At 44.6% G+C, this 19,242-nt stretch overlaps 2 protein-coding genes across 2 annotated transcripts; one reads left to right on the top strand and one right to left on the bottom strand.

Moving 5' to 3' along the window:
• Positions 1-12,855: 12,855 nt before the first annotated feature.
• LOC136533546 (probable purine permease 11) lies at positions 12,856-15,349 on the top strand. Its single transcript, XM_066526103.1, has 2 exons — positions 12,856-12,895; positions 14,235-15,349. The coding sequence occupies exons 1-2, from the start codon at positions 12,856-12,858 to the stop codon at positions 15,347-15,349; spliced, it is 1,155 nt and encodes a 384-aa protein (XP_066382200.1).
• A 501-nt stretch (positions 15,350-15,850) lies between these two features.
• Positions 15,851-16,939, bottom strand: LOC136533542 (casparian strip membrane protein 4-like). Its single transcript, XM_066526100.1, has 3 exons — positions 16,599-16,939; positions 16,393-16,516; positions 15,851-16,298 (listed from the first exon to the last, which is right to left on the bottom strand). The coding sequence occupies exons 1-3, from the start codon at positions 16,832-16,834 to the stop codon at positions 16,080-16,082; spliced, it is 579 nt and encodes a 192-aa protein (XP_066382197.1). The 5' UTR covers positions 16,835-16,939; the 3' UTR covers positions 15,851-16,079.
• Positions 16,940-19,242: the final 2,303 nt, after the last annotated feature.

Here is a 19,242-nt window from a genome sequence, read left to right as displayed (position 1 = left end):
AATCAAAGCTATCACAAAGCAAAAACCACTCGTTTGATAGCTGTAGCTCTAATATCCATGAGTTTTTTGGAGTTAGATATTTTTGCAACTCTAAAATTTATTAGATCTAGAGCTACGAATACAATGAAAGTATTTAGATTGGACTACATATAAATATTTAAACCATTTTAAAGCTTGCTTGGATGATTTTAAAGCTTGCTTGGATGTACTCCAATCCCTCCTAACCCATGTGGATTAAGATGGATTAAAATGCATCCAAACAAGCCCTAAATATAATTTGTAAACTATAGATCTAACATGGATATCGGAGAGTATTGATTTCTGTATTGATTTACATGTCAAGTGAGAACACAGATATCATACTAAATTCAGAAAGTAATTATCCTATAGATGGTTAAGGGCGTCTGAAACAGGATTATCGTCGTCAGCACATGTGGAAGACAGAAAAACAAAAAGGTTGGATGACAGATTATTTCAGAGTATGGAAGGATGTGCATAGAGAGGGTCAGCCCCATGGCCACTCTTGGTACGTGTGTGAGATCACCACTTGTAGGCGCGCTAGCAGGCTGTTTTTTTTTTTCCGTTCTCTCATCTTCACATCAGCAATATTCTAATATGAGCTAGTGAAATCATTAACCATTGGTTAAGGACGCACTAAAGCTGTGTGTCTATGCCAAATGGGCTCCGAATATGCTATCATGCCCCCTGTCACCTCCCAGCTCCCAATGAAAATCTCTCCAAGCAGCCGGCTTTATTTTTTTAATCTATATATACAAGGGAATGAAGCCGGCGCAGTCCTTTTATAAAGCAATGGCCGAGCAATAACGCTCTGAACATAAGATGACACTCCGGGGCGGACACAGCGGTGGCCCAGGGGTGGCTCTAAGCCCTCCTTACCCATTTCGCAGCAGTGAAACCCCCTGTGGAGCTTTTATGAATTTTTAGACAAAATTCTATAACATAGGGGGTTGAGATTTAAGATCGAACAACAGTGTTGTTCAGCCTCCCCTAAAATATTTTCTGGGTCCGCTGGTGATGACACTGACATGTGACATGCAAAAACTATAGCAGCCAGCAGGATATGATGTTTTTATCTTGCAGGAGTGATTGATACTGCTACCAAATCAAAGGCTTTCAACCTTTCATGAATCAGCTGTTTTGCAAAAACTAATACTAAGTCTCTGTCATTTTCATTAAACATCAACGTGATGCATTTGGTATCATATCCGTCGATTTCAGGTACACTTGATTGAATGCTGTTGTCTTATTTAATCCTTGATTGGGTCTAGCTAGTTTGCCTCTAGAAATAATATTTCGTTTTCCTGAAAAAATAATTCATTTGCCTTTTGAAACAAATTAATGTGCAACTGGTGTATGACTGTATGTGAACGTCCATGCATTCATATGGCTAAGTTGTGCATGTGTGAGTTTATAAAGGTGGGTGTGATTACGTGGGAGTGTGTGCACGTTATTGTGTAAAAACAAAAATAACGTAATTCCTTCGTTCTAAATTATAAGATGACTTGGCATTGCGTGCATTCTGAACGTCTGTGTTGTACTGTGTAATTCTAAAAAAAAGATATATATTTATATCTAAATACATAGCAAAATTAGTGTATCTAGAAAAGCTATAACGTCTTATAGTTTGAGATGAGAGAGTGTACAACTGTATTTTCCTTTCGTGTGAACAGACCTTTAATTCCATATGTGGGAGATATATTCGAATATGTTACTTACCTCTTCCTCAATATAGTTCAAGGTCGATAAAGCGGATAGTGCATCGGCCTGTTTCGGACCATGGTCCATGGCTGCAGAATCATGGTTCCGCAAGCACGGTACAAAAAATCGGCGGCACAGTTTAATCTAGGGTGAATTGGATTCTTGCCCTTACAATTTTCAGAAGTTGGAGATTTGCCCTTACAATTCGAGGAATTGGAGATTTGCCCTTCATATTCTTGCCCTCTTTGAGCTTTGCCCTTTTCTACGTATGAAGCCTTCTTGGACCCACTTGCAGCACTTGTATTTCTGTATTGGACCAAAATGCCCCTGGGTCCCATCAATCTTTAACTCAACCGAACGGGTATTGAACCCACGGTCTTCTCTCTATCTCCCTCACCGGTTTCTCTCTCACATGTTCTTCCTCGTTACCTCAATCGAAGAACCCTACCCATCGATTGGAGGACAGCGCTCGGGTGACTGGAGGTGGCTGGTCGAGGCGGGCGCGTGCGCGGGCAACAGACGGCGGGCGCGTGCGCGGGCAACAGACGGCGGGCGCACGTGGCTCCTTGAGGCCGGCGCGCGGCGATTGGAGGCGGCCGCGCGGCGAGAGGTGGTGGCCGCGTAGATTGAAGGCGACGCCGGTGATTGAAGGCAACGGCGATTGGAGGTGCCCTTCTTCTCCTTTTTTCCCTGGTACACCCCATTGTCGTCGTGGCCCGACCTTTGGCGCATCTGCTTCTTATCGCCGTTGACGCCCGCCTGTCTTTGTCATGTGCATATGGTGCCTGTTGTTGCCCAGATGAGTGGCAGTCAGTATATGGGAGGAGGTGCTGCTGGCTCCAGCTCGGGGGGCATCCAGAGCTCAGCTTTCGCCCCACTCATGGACTGCCCACACTACAAGGTGAAATTAGTACGGATTCGAAGCAAGCAGCAGGCCACTTTTGGCCAGGCCTTCGTCAAGTGTCCGAACAACATCAAAGTAAGTCAAAATTTTTTGTTCAATTTTGTGCTTTTGGATGATGGTCATGAAGGTATGGTTTCATCGGTTGCAGGATGACCCAACTATATGTGGCATCATCATGTCCGAGAAGCAGTATGAAGATGTCCTACGCAATCCAGAGTAGCATCCAATTTGGTGGAAGAAGGCGATCCTTCCCAGTTGTGCAGATGGGGGACATGGGTCTGTCGACCCTATTCTAGAGTTCAAGGAAGATTTTGATAAAATAAAGGCAAAACTTGACAATGCTGTGAATGATGTCTCGAAGTTGAAGGTGCAAGTAGAGATTCTAAAGAAAGACTGTCATTATTACAGCCGTGTGTGTAGGTGTAGTCATTGGTTGTATTCTGAGCACAATTTGGAAGTGATGTAGCCGTGTGTGTGGCTTTTGCCTATCAGATGTATGACAATAGCTATTTGCTAATAATTGAGTTTGGAATTTGCAGCCTTGCTGCCATTCTGTTATCTATTTGAGCAATGTTAGAGCTTAGGCTCCTGAGGCTGTAGCCAATTCTTAGGTCTTGCCAATGCTTAGGTCTGATAGGTCTTGGCACTTCTCCTAGCATAGGTCTTGCCGACCATAACAAGCAATCTGGTGGTGTATGCTGTCATATAATTGAGCTTTGCTCTTGTCATTCTATCATCTAATTGAGCAATGCTCTTGTCATCAAATAAAATTCAGCAGGATTCACATAAGCATTTCAACTTGTTCACTTCCATCACAGATCGCACACAGTTCACAGTTTGCTGCCATCAAAGGCATGTAGTTGACAATTCACTAACATTATATTACAAAACAAAGGTCACAAAATATTTGGAAATGCACCATCAGTCTCAATGTCCTCCACAGAACATGTCCATCAGGCTTCTCACAACCTTTGCTGGAGGAGCAGCAGCATCCTTCTTCTGCTTCTTCTTCTTCTGAGCACACAACATAATTTTCTGTTTAAATAGCCTAGCACATGTTACAATCAAATTCCATCTAGAAATTTTCAGAACTAATCTAGGCATCTAGCAGAGTCCGTCTACTTTTAATCAAGATACTTCATCACCCGTTTTGTTAGAACAGGCAAAGCACTCTGTCACATTTTGATTCAAAAACAAGACAAGTCATCCATTTATAATTGAAGCTCCACTTAACTATATCAATCACACTACTTCAGCTAAACTCCGTGGCACACGGTTCATCACAAGTAATGGATACAAGCACCAACCAAAAAAAGAAAACAGTAAAGCTAAACAGTAAAATCTAGTGCGGGGAGGAAACCAATCACCTGATTGATGTATAGACAGATAAAAAAATACTCTTGACATTGGATAGAAGGGCGCACCAAATAGCATAGGAGGTCTAGGTCTAGGGATGAGTGGCTCCCGAGGCGACTTATGGGTCTCAGCCTAATTCCAGATTGAGCACCTGCCGCTGCCTACTAACAGCACACGTGGTACTCACTATATCAGTTTGATAACCAACCAGATTATTTAGTGCTACTCTCTTCTAGTTATATGTTAAGTAATGAATGCATAAATCAAGCTACAAAAGAAAGCAGCAGCCCCTAGATGCCAAACACTGTTATCAAAACCAGTTTGTCATGCAACAAAAGAACCGACAGGTTATGGTGACCTCTACTCAAAATTGATGAGTTTACTGAACAGGATGATATCAAATAACGCATTTGATGCACAGACACATGACAACAAATTCAAAGTTGTATATGCTGTGGAACTTTACTTCTTAAGCACAATTAGGATGCCCAGGGCATGGGCAAGCATGCCACCGTAAACATAACAAGAACTACTCCTGTGTATCAGCTAAAAAATTACTTGTGCCAGTTCAATTGGTTCAGGAATGAGGAAATCACACCATCAAATTCATTTTTATGCATCAATTGATCTGCAGTCTACGGTATTAATGCATCCGAGTAGGCGAGTAAAGCGATCATGTGGCTGCTGAGTGTTCATGAGCAAATCAAGAGCACCAGTAATTCAGTACAATCTTTGTGTATATATAGACAGATCTGCAATTCATGAAACGAGTGCACCAAAAATCGCACCAGCAATCCATTGTATCGTCTATACATGAACAAATCAAAGGAATTTGCTAATATAAGTCGGACGAATACCCACTTGATTAGCCGATTGGGAGCAGCCCCGGTGGCGTATTCGTGGATGACAATCAGAGGGAGCAGGAGCGGAGGAGGACCTGGGATGAGACAGACGGGAGAGAGCGGAGGCGAAGGCCGGCACGTATCAGCGACGGTGGCCGAGGCGGAGGCGTGGCGGCGGCTTGTGAGCTGTGGGCCTGTGGCGAAGCGGAGGGGAAATGAGGGCTGTGTTGTAGTTCGCGAAATTAGTATTCTTTGTTTTTATTTGATAATTAGTGTTTAATTATGGACTAATTAGGTTTCAATCAAACTATATAATTAGTTTTTTTTATCTATATTTAACGTTCTAAAATTTGATGTGATAACTATTATAATACTTTTTAGGAAATTTTAGGTAACTAAACGCAGCCCGACTTCCGAAGAAATGTGTTTGTACATCGCACAGGCCTAGCCCATGAGGCCGTGACGTCCTACCACCACTTGCAAAACCTGTTTGCAGAGGCCCCAACAAGGTGGACACCTCATCAGTCATCACTTCGTACTGCGGAAGCTCACGCCCACGGCCCATCTGACCCGCAAAGGTAAATTTTTTTTTCTTTTTGTTTCACATTTTAAGATTTAATAGAAAAATCATTATTCTGATATTGATGTCTGACTTACGTGCTATTTATTCAACTGAAAAACTAGAGAAAACATTTAAAAAAAACTGTCAACATTTTAAAGGACTAGATTCAACAGTTTCAACATAGGTCAACATTATGAAAGAAACACTTTATTTCACATTTTGAAAACCTAAATTATTATATTCAATATTTTTCAAAAACTAGATAAAAAAATTGAAATGACCACATTCATCATGTTTTTCTTAACCTAGATCAACACTTTGAAAGATTAGATTAAATATTCTTCAAAAACTAGATCAGCATTTTGAAATGACTAGATTCAGCCTTTTCCAAAACCTAAATCAGCAATTTATGTGCAAATACTACAATGTTTAAAATATTGAACTAGTACAGTCAAATGTAGATAGGAACAAAAACACCAGAACTCCGAAGTGAGCAGTCAGCTTATGTCATTTCGTTCATTTGATTCCTATTGCTAAAGTTTAGTCTCTGTCGTACTAATTTGTAGTATTAAATATAGACTAACTACAAAACTAATTGCACAGTTTAAGACTAATTTGCGAGGCGAATCTATTAAGCCTAATTAGTCAATGATTTAACAATATGCTGCTGCAGTAAACATGTGCTAAAAATGAATTACTTAGGCTTAATAAATTCATCACGCTAATTAGCCACGGCTTCTGTAATTAGTTTTATAATTAACTTATGTTTAGTACTCCTAATTAGCATCCGAACTTCGTCCGATATCACACGGACTAAACTCTAGAACATCACAACTCGGAAGGCATCAAATCCTGTTTCTTCCGAAAGATAGAACTGAGGAGCATCTGTGGGGTTTTTTTTTCTGTTTATGAAAAGGCAACGCGTATTGTTGCTCGTTCCAGGTACGTAGGAGGTTCAAACTGTTTAGAACCCAATGGTCTGAATTAGTTTACAACAAAATTATAAGGCCTACTCCAAACCAGTCGAAACCACTGTTCAATCGGTTGCAACCAATCAAAGCTATCACAAAGCAAAAACCACTCGTTTGATAGCTGTAGCTCTAATATCCATGAGTTTTTTGGAGTTAGATATTTTTGCAACTCTAAAATTTATTAGATCTAGAGCTACGAATACAATGAAAGTATTTAGATTGGACTACATATAAATATTTAAACCATTTTAAAGCTTGCTTGGATGATTTTAAAGCTTGCTTGGATGTACTCCAATCCCTCCTAACCCATGTGGATTAAGATGGATTAAAATGCATCCAAACAAGCCCTAAATATAATTTGTAAACTATAGATCTAACATGGATATCGGAGAGTATTGATTTCTGTATTGATTTACATGTCAAGTGAGAACACAGATATCATACTAAATTCAGAAAGTAATTATCCTATAGATGGTTAAGGGCGTCTGAAACAGGATTATCGTCGTCAGCACATGTGGAAGACAGAAAAACAAAAAGGTTGGATGACAGATTATTTCAGAGTATGGAAGGATGTGCATAGAGAGGGTCAGCCCCATGGCCACTCTTGGTACGTGTGTGAGATCACCACTTGTAGGCGCGCTAGCAGGCTGTTTTTTTTTTTCCGTTCTCTCATCTTCACATCAGCAATATTCTAATATGAGCTAGTGAAATCATTAACCATTGGTTAAGGACGCACTAAAGCTGTGTGTCTATGCCAAATGGGCTCCGAATATGCTATCATGCCCCCTGTCACCTCCCAGCTCCCAATGAAAATCTCTCCAAGCAGCCGGCTTTATTTTTTTAATCTATATATACAAGGGAATGAAGCCGGCGCAGTCCTTTTATAAAGCAATGGCCGAGCAATAACGCTCTGAACATAAGATGACACTCCGGGGCGGACACAGCGGTGGCCCAGGGGTGGCTCTAAGCCCTCCTTACCCATTTCGCAGCAGTGAAACCCCCTGTGGAGCTTTTATGAATTTTTAGACAAAATTCTATAACATAGGGGGTTGAGATTTAAGATCGAACAACAGTGTTGTTCAGCCTCCCCTAAAATATTTTCTGGGTCCGCTGGTGATGACACTGACATGTGACATGCAAAAACTATAGCAGCCAGCAGGATATGATGTTTTTATCTTGCAGGAGTGATTGATACTGCTACCAAATCAAAGGCTTTCAACCTTTCATGAATCAGCTGTTTTGCAAAAACTAATACTAAGTCTCTGTCATTTTCATTAAACATCAACGTGATGCATTTGGTATCATATCCGTCGATTTCAGGTACACTTGATTGAATGCTGTTGTCTTATTTAATCCTTGATTGGGTCTAGCTAGTTTGCCTCTAGAAATAATATTTCGTTTTCCTGAAAAAATAATTCATTTGCCTTTTGAAACAAATTAATGTGCAACTGGTGTATGACTGTATGTGAACGTCCATGCATTCATATGGCTAAGTTGTGCATGTGTGAGTTTATAAAGGTGGGTGTGATTACGTGGGAGTGTGTGCACGTTATTGTGTAAAAACAAAAATAACGTAATTCCTTCGTTCTAAATTATAAGATGACTTGGCATTGCGTGCATTCTGAACGTCTGTGTTGTACTGTGTAATTCTAAAAAAAAGATATATATTTATATCTAAATACATAGCAAAATTAGTGTATCTAGAAAAGCTATAACGTCTTATAGTTTGAGATGAGAGAGTGTACAACTGTATTTTCCTTTCGTGTGAACAGACCTTTAATTCCATATGTGGGAGATATATTCGAATATGTTACTTACCTCTTCCTCAATATAGTTCAAGGTCGATAAAGCGGATAGTGCATCGGCCTGTTTCGGACCATGGTCCATGGCTGCAGAATCATGGTTCCGCAAGCACGGTACAAAAAATCGGCGGCACAGTTTAATCTAGGGTGAATTGGATTCTTGCCCTTACAATTTTCAGAAGTTGGAGATTTGCCCTTACAATTCGAGGAATTGGAGATTTGCCCTTCATATTCTTGCCCTCTTTGAGCTTTGCCCTTTTCTACGTATGAAGCCTTCTTGGACCCACTTGCAGCACTTGTATTTCTGTATTGGACCAAAATGCCCCTGGGTCCCATCAATCTTTAACTCAACCGAACGGGTATTGAACCCACGGTCTTCTCTCTATCTCCCTCACCGGTTTCTCTCTCACATGTTCTTCCTCGTTACCTCAATCGAAGAACCCTACCCATCGATTGGAGGACAGCGCTCGGGTGACTGGAGGTGGCTGGTCGAGGCGGGCGCGTGCGCGGGCAACAGACGGCGGGCGCGTGCGCGGGCAACAGACGGCGGGCGCACGTGGCTCCTTGAGGCCGGCGCGCGGCGATTGGAGGCGGCCGCGCGGCGAGAGGTGGTGGCCGCGTAGATTGAAGGCGACGCCGGTGATTGAAGGCAACGGCGATTGGAGGTGCCCTTCTTCTCCTTTTTTCCCTGGTACACCCCATTGTCGTCGTGGCCCGACCTTTGGCGCATCTGCTTCTTATCGCCGTTGACGCCCGCCTGTCTTTGTCATGTGCATATGGTGCCTGTTGTTGCCCAGATGAGTGGCAGTCAGTATATGGGAGGAGGTGCTGCTGGCTCCAGCTCGGGGGGCATCCAGAGCTCAGCTTTCGCCCCACTCATGGACTGCCCACACTACAAGGTGAAATTAGTACGGATTCGAAGCAAGCAGCAGGCCACTTTTGGCCAGGCCTTCGTCAAGTGTCCGAACAACATCAAAGTAAGTCAAAATTTTTTGTTCAATTTTGTGCTTTTGGATGATGGTCATGAAGGTATGGTTTCATCGGTTGCAGGATGACCCAACTATATGTGGCATCATCATGTCCGAGAAGCAGTATGAAGATGTCCTACGCAATCCAGAGTAGCATCCAATTTGGTGGAAGAAGGCGATCCTTCCCAGTTGTGCAGATGGGGGACATGGGTCTGTCGACCCTATTCTAGAGTTCAAGGAAGATTTTGATAAAATAAAGGCAAAACTTGACAATGCTGTGAATGATGTCTCGAAGTTGAAGGTGCAAGTAGAGATTCTAAAGAAAGACTGTCATTATTACAGCCGTGTGTGTAGGTGTAGTCATTGGTTGTATTCTGAGCACAATTTGGAAGTGATGTAGCCGTGTGTGTGGCTTTTGCCTATCAGATGTATGACAATAGCTATTTGCTAATAATTGAGTTTGGAATTTGCAGCCTTGCTGCCATTCTGTTATCTATTTGAGCAATGTTAGAGCTTAGGCTCCTGAGGCTGTAGCCAATTCTTAGGTCTTGCCAATGCTTAGGTCTGATAGGTCTTGGCACTTCTCCTAGCATAGGTCTTGCCGACCATAACAAGCAATCTGGTGGTGTATGCTGTCATATAATTGAGCTTTGCTCTTGTCATTCTATCATCTAATTGAGCAATGCTCTTGTCATCAAATAAAATTCAGCAGGATTCACATAAGCATTTCAACTTGTTCACTTCCATCACAGATCGCACACAGTTCACAGTTTGCTGCCATCAAAGGCATGTAGTTGACAATTCACTAACATTATATTACAAAACAAAGGTCACAAAATATTTGGAAATGCACCATCAGTCTCAATGTCCTCCACAGAACATGTCCATCAGGCTTCTCACAACCTTTGCTGGAGGAGCAGCAGCATCCTTCTTCTGCTTCTTCTTCTTCAACGATGTTTTTTCTTCTTAGAAGTTGTCTTTTTCTTTGAAGTCTTCTTTTTATTCCCTTTGGATGGTCCAGCATCATCAGCTTTGGATGGTCCAGCATCATCATCTGTCCTCTTCCTGTAAATGCACTTTTCATTAAACCACAGTACTAGTAAAATACATATAACAGTAAATAATTCAAATAAAATCTTGCCTTTTGTTGGGTCTAGCAACTTCACCATCCTCTCCAACCATGTCAAGCTTGCAGGTCTTCTCGAAGTGTCCAAAACCTCCACACCGTTTGCATCTCACTTTCTTCTTGTTGGGATTGTTCTCTAGATAACTCCTAACCCTTTGCACCTTTGGCCGACCTGCTGGTCTTCCCAACAACGGTGGGTGAACCTTGAACCCAAGATCAACTTCTGGCCACTAGGACCTGTCTGTACAGTTTTCTTATCAAATATGGTGGAAGCATGTATTCTCCAAGGGCATCCCTCGGCAGCACACCTAGCTGTCTCTGGATTATTAGGAGCAGCATTAGTGGGTTCTTTAGACATGTTGGCAGCTGCCTCTGCCTCTAATTGAACATTTGCATCATCATGAGGAACCACACATATAGGCTCCATGGCATCAAATTCAGCTTCCACACAAATTGACCTATCGAATATATCGGGTTCTCTATCTGGCTCGACATCAACAACTGCCTCTGGATTATCAGGAGCAGCATTAGTGGGTTCTTTAGACATGTTGGCAGCTGCCTCTGCCTCTAATTGAACATTTGCATCATCATGAGGAACCACACATATAGGCTCCATGGCATCAAATTCAGCTTCCACATAAATTGACCTATCAAATATACCTACCACAACCTCACAGCTCATCTCCTCCTTATACATTTCAAATAAATCTAGCATTTCAATCTCACCAACTATTCTGGCATCCTCATTCAATCTTTTATCAAAGAACCAAACAGTGGGTGTCTGGTTACTGCTCAGATTCAATTCAGTTGCCAGATTTTTCAATAGTAAGTCCAGTGACATTGACCCATACTCCACATACCACTTAAACACATGGCCTTTTGTGTAACATTTCCTACTAGCAGAATCTTTGGAAGCAAAACCTTGGACTTTAACCTCTAGCACAAACATCCCATCCCTACTATGCAGTAAATCAAACTCCAAATCAAAATGTATACATGCACAGCTAATCGATTCCACCAAATCAAGGTAACTGTGGTCACCATAATTAAACAAGGGAAAGGAGGAAAGATTACCTAGGAGCAGTGTTCTCCATCGTTGCCGCACCAGTGCGGCAAATCGGCGCGCCCGACTCCGGTCCCTCCATCAGGGCGCCTCCATCGCCACCACTGGACACGCACGGGTGGTTAGGGTTCGTCGCAGCCGTAGATCCTATCGTCGCGCGTCGGCTTTCAATCGTCCGCTGTCTCCACTCTCCAGTTCTAGGGTTTGTTGAGGGAGAAAGGGGAAGAACACAGGAGGGAGAGAGAACACGGGAGGGAGAAGGGAAAAGCGCGGAAGATGGATGGATGCGGCTTCAGCCTGTTCGCCTCTCCCTTTTCCTCTTGTCCAGGGGGGGCATTTTGGTCCAATACAGAAATACAAGTGCTGCAAGTGGGTCCAAGAAGGCTTCATACGTAGAAAAGGGCAAAGCTCAGGGAGGGCAAGAATATGAAGGGCAAATCTCCCATTCCTCGAATTGTAAGGGCAAATCTCCAACTTCTAAAAATTGTAAGGGCAAGAATCCAATTCACCCTTTAATCTAGCAGTCGTAGTCCCTTAGAGCAAGGCTAATAATATAGCCAGTCGCTGGCTGTTAGGTTTCTTTATAGCCTTTTTTTAGTCCACTCATATAATAGTTAGCTCATCACTATTAATGCATGGCCTAGCTATCGCTCTCATAATTTTTCTTGGTTCTTGTGCCTAAGCCGGCTGTAAGCTTACAGCTCGCTTATACTCTCTCTTCTCTCCTCTCTTCTTCACCTCAGTATTTAACCAGCTTTCAGCCTGCTATTATACTTGCTCTTGGTTGAAAAAATCACAAACATCACGAATCGTTTAGCTGGATTCTCTACTTCTTTTGGCCGCCGCCACGAGAAACGCGGTCCCAAACATGGTCATCATCAGAACTCAATGCACTAGGGTTGCTTAAGCTCTGGGAAAATTGGTAAGAGAATTGCACAATTTTAACTGTCAGCTTGTATTTCCTGTTGATCTCTCCAACAGGAAGAGATCTCATTCGGAGATGTTTGAAAATATTTCGTACTTTGAGCAGGAAGTTCCTCCGTGCAGTAATGCATCGCAATCTTTGAATATACATAGGCGAAGTTATAGCTGGTGCATGATCCATTTGATTAAAAAATGGGGCCGTGACCGTGAGTCTTCAAGCAGGTCTATAATTTGTGTACCTTGTGCAAGTGGGGTCTTGGACCGAAGGAAAATTGTGACAAGTTGAAACACTGTTCCGGATGATTTATTGTGAGAGAAAAACACTGTTTCGACTGAAAAAACAAACTGAAAAGTACGGATTATAAGAGAAGCGAACAGAGCCATAATTTTTTTTCTATAAAGATGTCTCCCAATCGTGCTGGAAATAGATGTTCTTTTTTACAATTTTTAATGTTGGGATAGTCTATATAGGATCCCAAGGAGCCTTGAGCTCATTGCTCAGTAAAAGAAGTTCCAAAGACAACTAGAGGACACATAGTGAAGTAGTAGGAACATCTATTCCTGGTATTGGTTTTTTTTTTCAACATCTATTCCTGGTTTTGAGTTTAAGCCTGCAGCATGAAACAAGCTCAAGAAATTCAGCTTCAAGTTACAGGTACTTCTCTTAACAGAATATATACCCTCTTAGCTTCCTGCTTCTTTTTCCTCTTCCCGCTTTCGTTAATATGCTTGAATGATTTAAGTAGATCTTAACGAGCACAAAGTACAGTACTGTTTCGTTTCCATGGCCTTTGAATGTTTCCGATCTTAAATTTTTTTTGTCACCTTTTGGGGGAGAGAGAGAGAGAGAGAGAGAGAGAGGAAACATTGGTTCATCTTTCTTCTTTCCTCGTGTTCTTGGTGCGTCTTCTAAAATTAATAGTCAAATGTCCAGGTTGTCTTGTGCTTGTGATGCTTAATTGTGTTGCCGTCCTGAGCCGGCAAATTTGTCAGATAACCAACGTAGTAACATTGGGGTTGTCACCCTCTATAATCTCAGTCGTTTTAATTGATAGCATGGCGGACAAAAATGTTTCTTCGAATAGTTTTTCAAGGAGAGAGATATAGGTTTAGAAATTAAGGTATACGGTAGAAACCGCATGTTAGGTGGAAACGTGGAAACCAATTCAAAAAATACATTTCGGTCATTCAAAAAATTTCAAAACTTAACACATTCATAGTGCATACAAATATGTACTCACACAAAAAAGTTGAGATACAAACTCAAACTAGAAAAAACCATACAAAAATGAAAAATATGTGGTTCATGTGCACTTAAAGACGAAATCCAGGAATTTTGTCTTTTAGTGCATATGAACCTAAAATTTATCATTTTCGTGATTTTTTTAAAATGCGAGTTTGAATTCCAAACTTTTTCTTGTGAATACATATTTGTATGCACTATGGATGTGCCAATTTTTTTTGAATGACCAAAATATATTTTTTAAATTGGTTTCCATGTTTCCACCTAGTAGGTGGTTTCCACCGTATATTTTGCCCTAATTAGGGGGTGTAATTTTGGATCCTAGATCCAACAATTCAGGATATGTTTACTTAATGATTTGTAAATTATAAGTTGCTTTAATAATGTTATACAAAACATCTACTTATTATAAGTACCTTTCAAACCAAATGAAAAAACATTAAAGAAATAAATAGATGCACAATTTCAAATTTAGTAGCTGGGCGAAAGCAAACAAGCAATAGGCAACCCTTGGCAATTGCCTTTCAAATATGCGCAGTGGCTAGCTGATTCAATGAAACAAAAATGCCTTTCAAACAAACTAGTTCTGCGTTATGAGACTATTAATTGTCTTCATTTGTGTTAGGAAAAAAGAATGAGTTTTTTTTTTGGAGGTAAGAATCAGCCTTATTAATTGTACCACTACTACTACTTTTTTCTTCTTTTCAGAGTAATGGTACTACTATCTACTAGCTAATTACCACGTCAACTTTTCTTCCAGAACAGGAATCCGGCAAGGGTGAACAGGAGAGCCGTGATGAACCTAAAGCCACCAAACGACGGCTGACGAGAGGAAGCGCCCGATGGTGGATGACGGTGGTGGCCGACATGCTGATGGTGCTCTGCGGAGGGACGGTCGGCACCCTGCTGGGCCGCCTGTACTACAATTCTGGCGGCAAGAGCAAGTGGGTGGCCACGCTCATGCAGTCGGGCGGCTCCCCGCTCCTGGCCATCCCGCTGCTCCTGACGCCCCCGCACCCGGCGGAGGAGCGCCAGCCGGCGGCGTCCATGGTGGCGGCCGTCTACGTGGGCATCGGGGTCCTGCTCGGCTTCGACAACCTCATGTACGCGTACGCGCTTCTGTACCTGCCGGTGTCCACCTTCTCGCTCGTGGCCGCGACGCAGCTAGGCTTCAACGCCATCACGTCGCGCCTCATCAACGCGCAGCGCTTCACGGCGCTCATCGCCAACTCCGTCGTCGTGCTCACCTTCGCCGCGGCCCTGCTCAGCATCGGCTCCTCCTCCGACGAGACCTCCAGCGACGTGCCGCGCGGCAAGTACGCGCTTGGGTTCGTCCTCACGCTGGCCGCGTCCGCCTCCTTCGCGGTCATCCTGTCGCTCTTCGAGGTGGCGTTCGAGAAGGTGGTCAGGGCGCGGACGATGCGGTGGGTGCTCAAGGTGCAGATGTTCACGAACCTCGTGGCGACGGCGGTCGGGGTGGTGGGCCTGTTCGCGTCCGGGGAGTGGCGGACGCTCCCGGGGGAGATGGCGGCGTTCAAGAACGGGAGGGCGAGGTACGTCCTGACGCTGGTGGGCACGGCGGTGTGCTGGCAGGCGGCGGCCGTGGGCACAGTGCGGCTGATCGCGAGGGTGTCGTCGCTGTTCGCCAACGTGACGGGCACGGTGGCGCTGCCGCTGGTGCCGGTGTTCGCGGTGGTGCTGTTTGGGGACAGGATGACGGGCATCAAGGCCGTGGCGATGCTCATGGCCGTTTGGGGGTTCCTCTCGTACGTGTACCAGCACTACCTCGACGGCCGGCGCGTCGCCTCCGGGAAGGGGACCGAGTGCTGCGTCGTCTGTGCCGCACGGACGGCAGGCGACACGGCTTAGCGGGCAAGAGTTGCATTGTATAATTCACATTATTTCCCTTCAGAAATGCTACTTTGTTTCGACCATTATTATCGTCACGCTACAAGTTTCGGCCAAAGCAGTGGACGTGGGTAATTTTAGATAAAAATCTAAAGATTATTTAGATTACTATTCTCTAAAACTAAAGTGGTTATTTTTTTAAGCTTAAACTCCACAAGGATTCTCATACTCCCTCTGTCTCTATCGTCTTTGGTGACTTGTCAATCTCGAAATCTACCGGCACAATCTGGTGCTCATAGGGGTAGGATTTCAATACATGTTTTCATAGGGGTGAGTATGCATGAGTGTTGTGAGTGTATACTTATGTAGTTCAAAAAAAAAACACTTTGTAAGCACTCAGTGTGTGTGTGTGAAATTAGCTATAGGATTGAAAACAGGAGCCTCAAAGATGGAGTTGCATTGTATAATTTTCCTTTTCTTTCCAATCATTATCATCACACTAAAAACCTGAAACTCGTCCTTTATAGTTGGAGGGCCACACAGTTTCAAAGATTGAAAGAGAGCTAGCAATTCAGATCAAAGAGCAAACGAAGAACAAAAGTGGAAAATTAAATAGACCACACAACAGAAGCAGATAGATGCAAGCATTAGTATTGGTGCATGCACGATCAAATCGACCAGAAGAGAACAGAGCCACTTCGTCTTCGGTCTTCCATTGCGATGCCCACGGCTGATAGATGGGGCTCGATCATCAGTGGCGCCTGGCGAGCGCAAAGGCAGATAGGGAAATGAGAACTATGAGCAGGACCATGGCGGCGAAGGAGCCGATGAGGGAGCCCGAGATGCGTTCGCAGAAGGAGTCGAACTGCTGGCAGATGGCGAACCAGTTGGCGCGCACGTTGCCCTTGTGCGCCAGGTACACGATCGCCGCCGCCGCCGACGCGCCGGCCGTCAGCAGGGCCAGCATCGCCTAATAGTCGGAAGGGCGTTAGTTTATTATGACTTTATGAGCAAGTTCTTCCTAGCAGTTTACTAGTAATATGCAAGCGACGTGAACTCATTACCGCGTCGAAGAAGACGAGGATCAGACGGCCGTAGCGCGCCCTGGGCCTGATGATGTGCACGATGGAGAGAGGGATGGACAGCACGAGGTACGTGCACACCACCGCGTTCGCCGCCACGAAGAACCTGCGCGTCGTGAGACATGGATGGCATCAACTCAGCAGAATTAACTGAAACCGGCTGCAGCAGCGACAGATAAGGAACTTACGTGAAGGACGGGAGATCGCTGTACTTGGCCTCGAACTGGATGAACTGCGTGAAGAAGGGGAGCGTCTCGTTGGTGGTGCCCATGGAGATGGCGCTGGCGATGGTGGCGACGATGGCAAGGAACCTGAGGAAGACGTCGGCGATGGACACGGCGCGGCTGACGCCCGCCGCCACCGGCGCAGGCACCAGGGGCGCCTTGGAGCTCTCGCCGTGCTCGATCACCACGTCCTTCGTCATGGTGGCGTACGTGCGGCGTGCCCCGGCCCTGCTAAATATGCCTCTATCTAGGATAACCAACGAGCTTGGAGGAGGAGATTCTTGGTTGCAGTTCCAGATGTTTGAGTGAGGTTGAGGTTGGCTAGCTAGCTGCTGCTTAGATTTTTGCTTGAGATGTGAGATGACTGCTGCTACGGGTTCTCAGACCTTCTTATACGCATGGACGGCGCTGAGGTTTCGGAATTCCACTGGGATAAGCAGGCAGCAGCTCGTGCCTCAACAAAACCAACAGCTTGTTTAGTTTAGTCAATCATGCTGAGAGCAAAGGTGGTGAGTGATTTAGGTGGCTTTGACAATTAATCGAAGACACCAACTAAAGCTCGACTGGGCATTGGTTGACTCTGCAACTGCTCTCACTTGCTCAAATGAAACTCACAAGCTGCAAATAATTTGCTGTGATGTCGATCTCAACAGGGCATGATCTTTTAGCACGTTGCCGAACCAAAACTTGAATGTCTCGAATCCTAGTTCGTTCCTACTAGTAGCAGCAGTACTGTACTAGTATTTCGCACTGCTCTTTGAACTTTGTTGGGTTTCCCTTCCATCCCAGCTGGTCTGGCTTCATCCGCGTTGAATTATGCAGTCTTTTGTTTGATTAAAGAATGTTTGTAGTCATGTAGTGTGATGGTTGGATGATGTCCTTGAAGATGCCATCATCTGTTTCATCAAAAAAAAGATGCCATCATCTGTTGAAGCAGTTCAGCATCACACCAATGCAACGTGCTGTATTTGATGATGAACTGATGAAGGCACTTTCCGGGAGTACAGGGCATCAATTCCTGCTTTCCTGGGCTTTCTGCCATCGCATCTCATTCTGACATTCTCACCTGACGGATCAGAGACAAAGGTCCGAAGTTTCAGGCTAGGCCGAAAAGGCATCCTACCCTACTGGGCTGGAAGCAAAATTCTACTAGTAATAAGTTTCAACCAGCGTGCGTACTGCCGACTTGATGTCAGCCCGTTAAGGGGGAACTGGGCTTTTCAGAAGCCCAGTCTCTCTTTCTCCAAGGCCGTCAGGACCACAAATAAGCCTTTTCTTTAGACAGCAAATAAACCCTGAATTAAAAAACACTTCAATCCTATGATCCTCTCTAATGAAATTTAAAAAAGCGGTAATGCTATACGTCTTACGTCCGACAGGAGCAAAGCATCGAACGCTCCCGCAGGGCCATCGCCTCGTTGCTTGCACTTTTACCCTGTCGCTTGCTCTACCCACGAGTTTATTAAAAAAAATCACCCATCCTTATCCATTCTGCTTCCTCCTCCCCTGTCGCAACGCCTTGCGGCAGCCCTGTCTTGGACGCGGACGCGTCCTCCCCTCGCTGCTGCCCCCTGCCCCATCCGCCGCCGCTCGCTCGCGCCCTGTCACGTGCACCTGTTGCGCTTGCCGCTCGCTCCCTCTAGTCGCGTGCGCTGGTGCTGGTCCGACCGACCCAAGCCCGATGCTGGTGGTGCTCGTGCGCCGCCACTCACAGCTGGCTCCCACCCCCGACGTCCAGAATTGACAGGCACAGGCGCGCTTTCCCCCTATGTGGCAAATATATATTTCTAGTGTTTTAAAGGTACGTTGCAGTTGTTTCATATGGATGTTGCAAGAGTATATCGGGGGATATTGCAAGTGTTTCAGAGACATGTTGCAAGAGTTTGTTCAAAATGTTTCATCTGTTCCATACGTATATTGCAAGCGTTTTGATCTGGGTGTTGCATATGTTTCGCATATATGTTGCAACAATATGTTCCAAATGCTTCATCTGTTCCTGTCTTTCTGTTGCAGCAAGTGTTTTCATGTTGCAAGTTGCAAGTGTTCTATCTAGATGTTGCATATATTTTCATACATATGTTGCAAGTGTATTTTCCAGATCTTTCATCTGCTTCAGACGCATATTGCATTCAAGTGTTTCATGTTGCACGTGTTTCATGCTGTTTGGGGAGTTAGGGCCGCGGGAGAGTGATGGTGGCACGGCACGGGCGTCGAGGAATGGGGCGCGGCGAGCCGGTGGCCGATGGACGTGGCGCGCGGCACGCTAGGGGCCGGCGGTCGAGGTCACGACGAGACGGGGTGCGCCTGCAGGGCGGGGCGAACGGATGGGAGTAGGGTGCGCGGATGGGGGTGGGTCAAATCGAGGCGGACGGGACGACACAATACGCATATAGATCGGACGAATTAGCGGACAGAGGGCAAGTTGTACAAGCGCGCGGGGAAAATGGCCATCCGATCCATCGGACGTCCGGACGCAAAAAAAAATTCTCAACTTTCAGACATGAAACAGAAAATATAACATGATACGACTCTTGCTGGTATAAACAACCCGTTTCCTCGATGAACATTGAAATGGATTTTTCGCCATGTACTTTTTTCAGAAGCAAAT

This window comes from Miscanthus floridulus, unplaced genomic scaffold (assembly GCF_019320115.1).
Source record: "Miscanthus floridulus cultivar M001 unplaced genomic scaffold, ASM1932011v1 fs_914_1, whole genome shotgun sequence".
Taxonomy (NCBI): Eukaryota; Viridiplantae; Streptophyta; class Magnoliopsida; order Poales; family Poaceae; genus Miscanthus; species Miscanthus floridulus.
The sequence above is the reverse complement of the archived record's forward strand: the minus strand, read 5'-3'. Positions and strand labels throughout refer to the sequence as shown.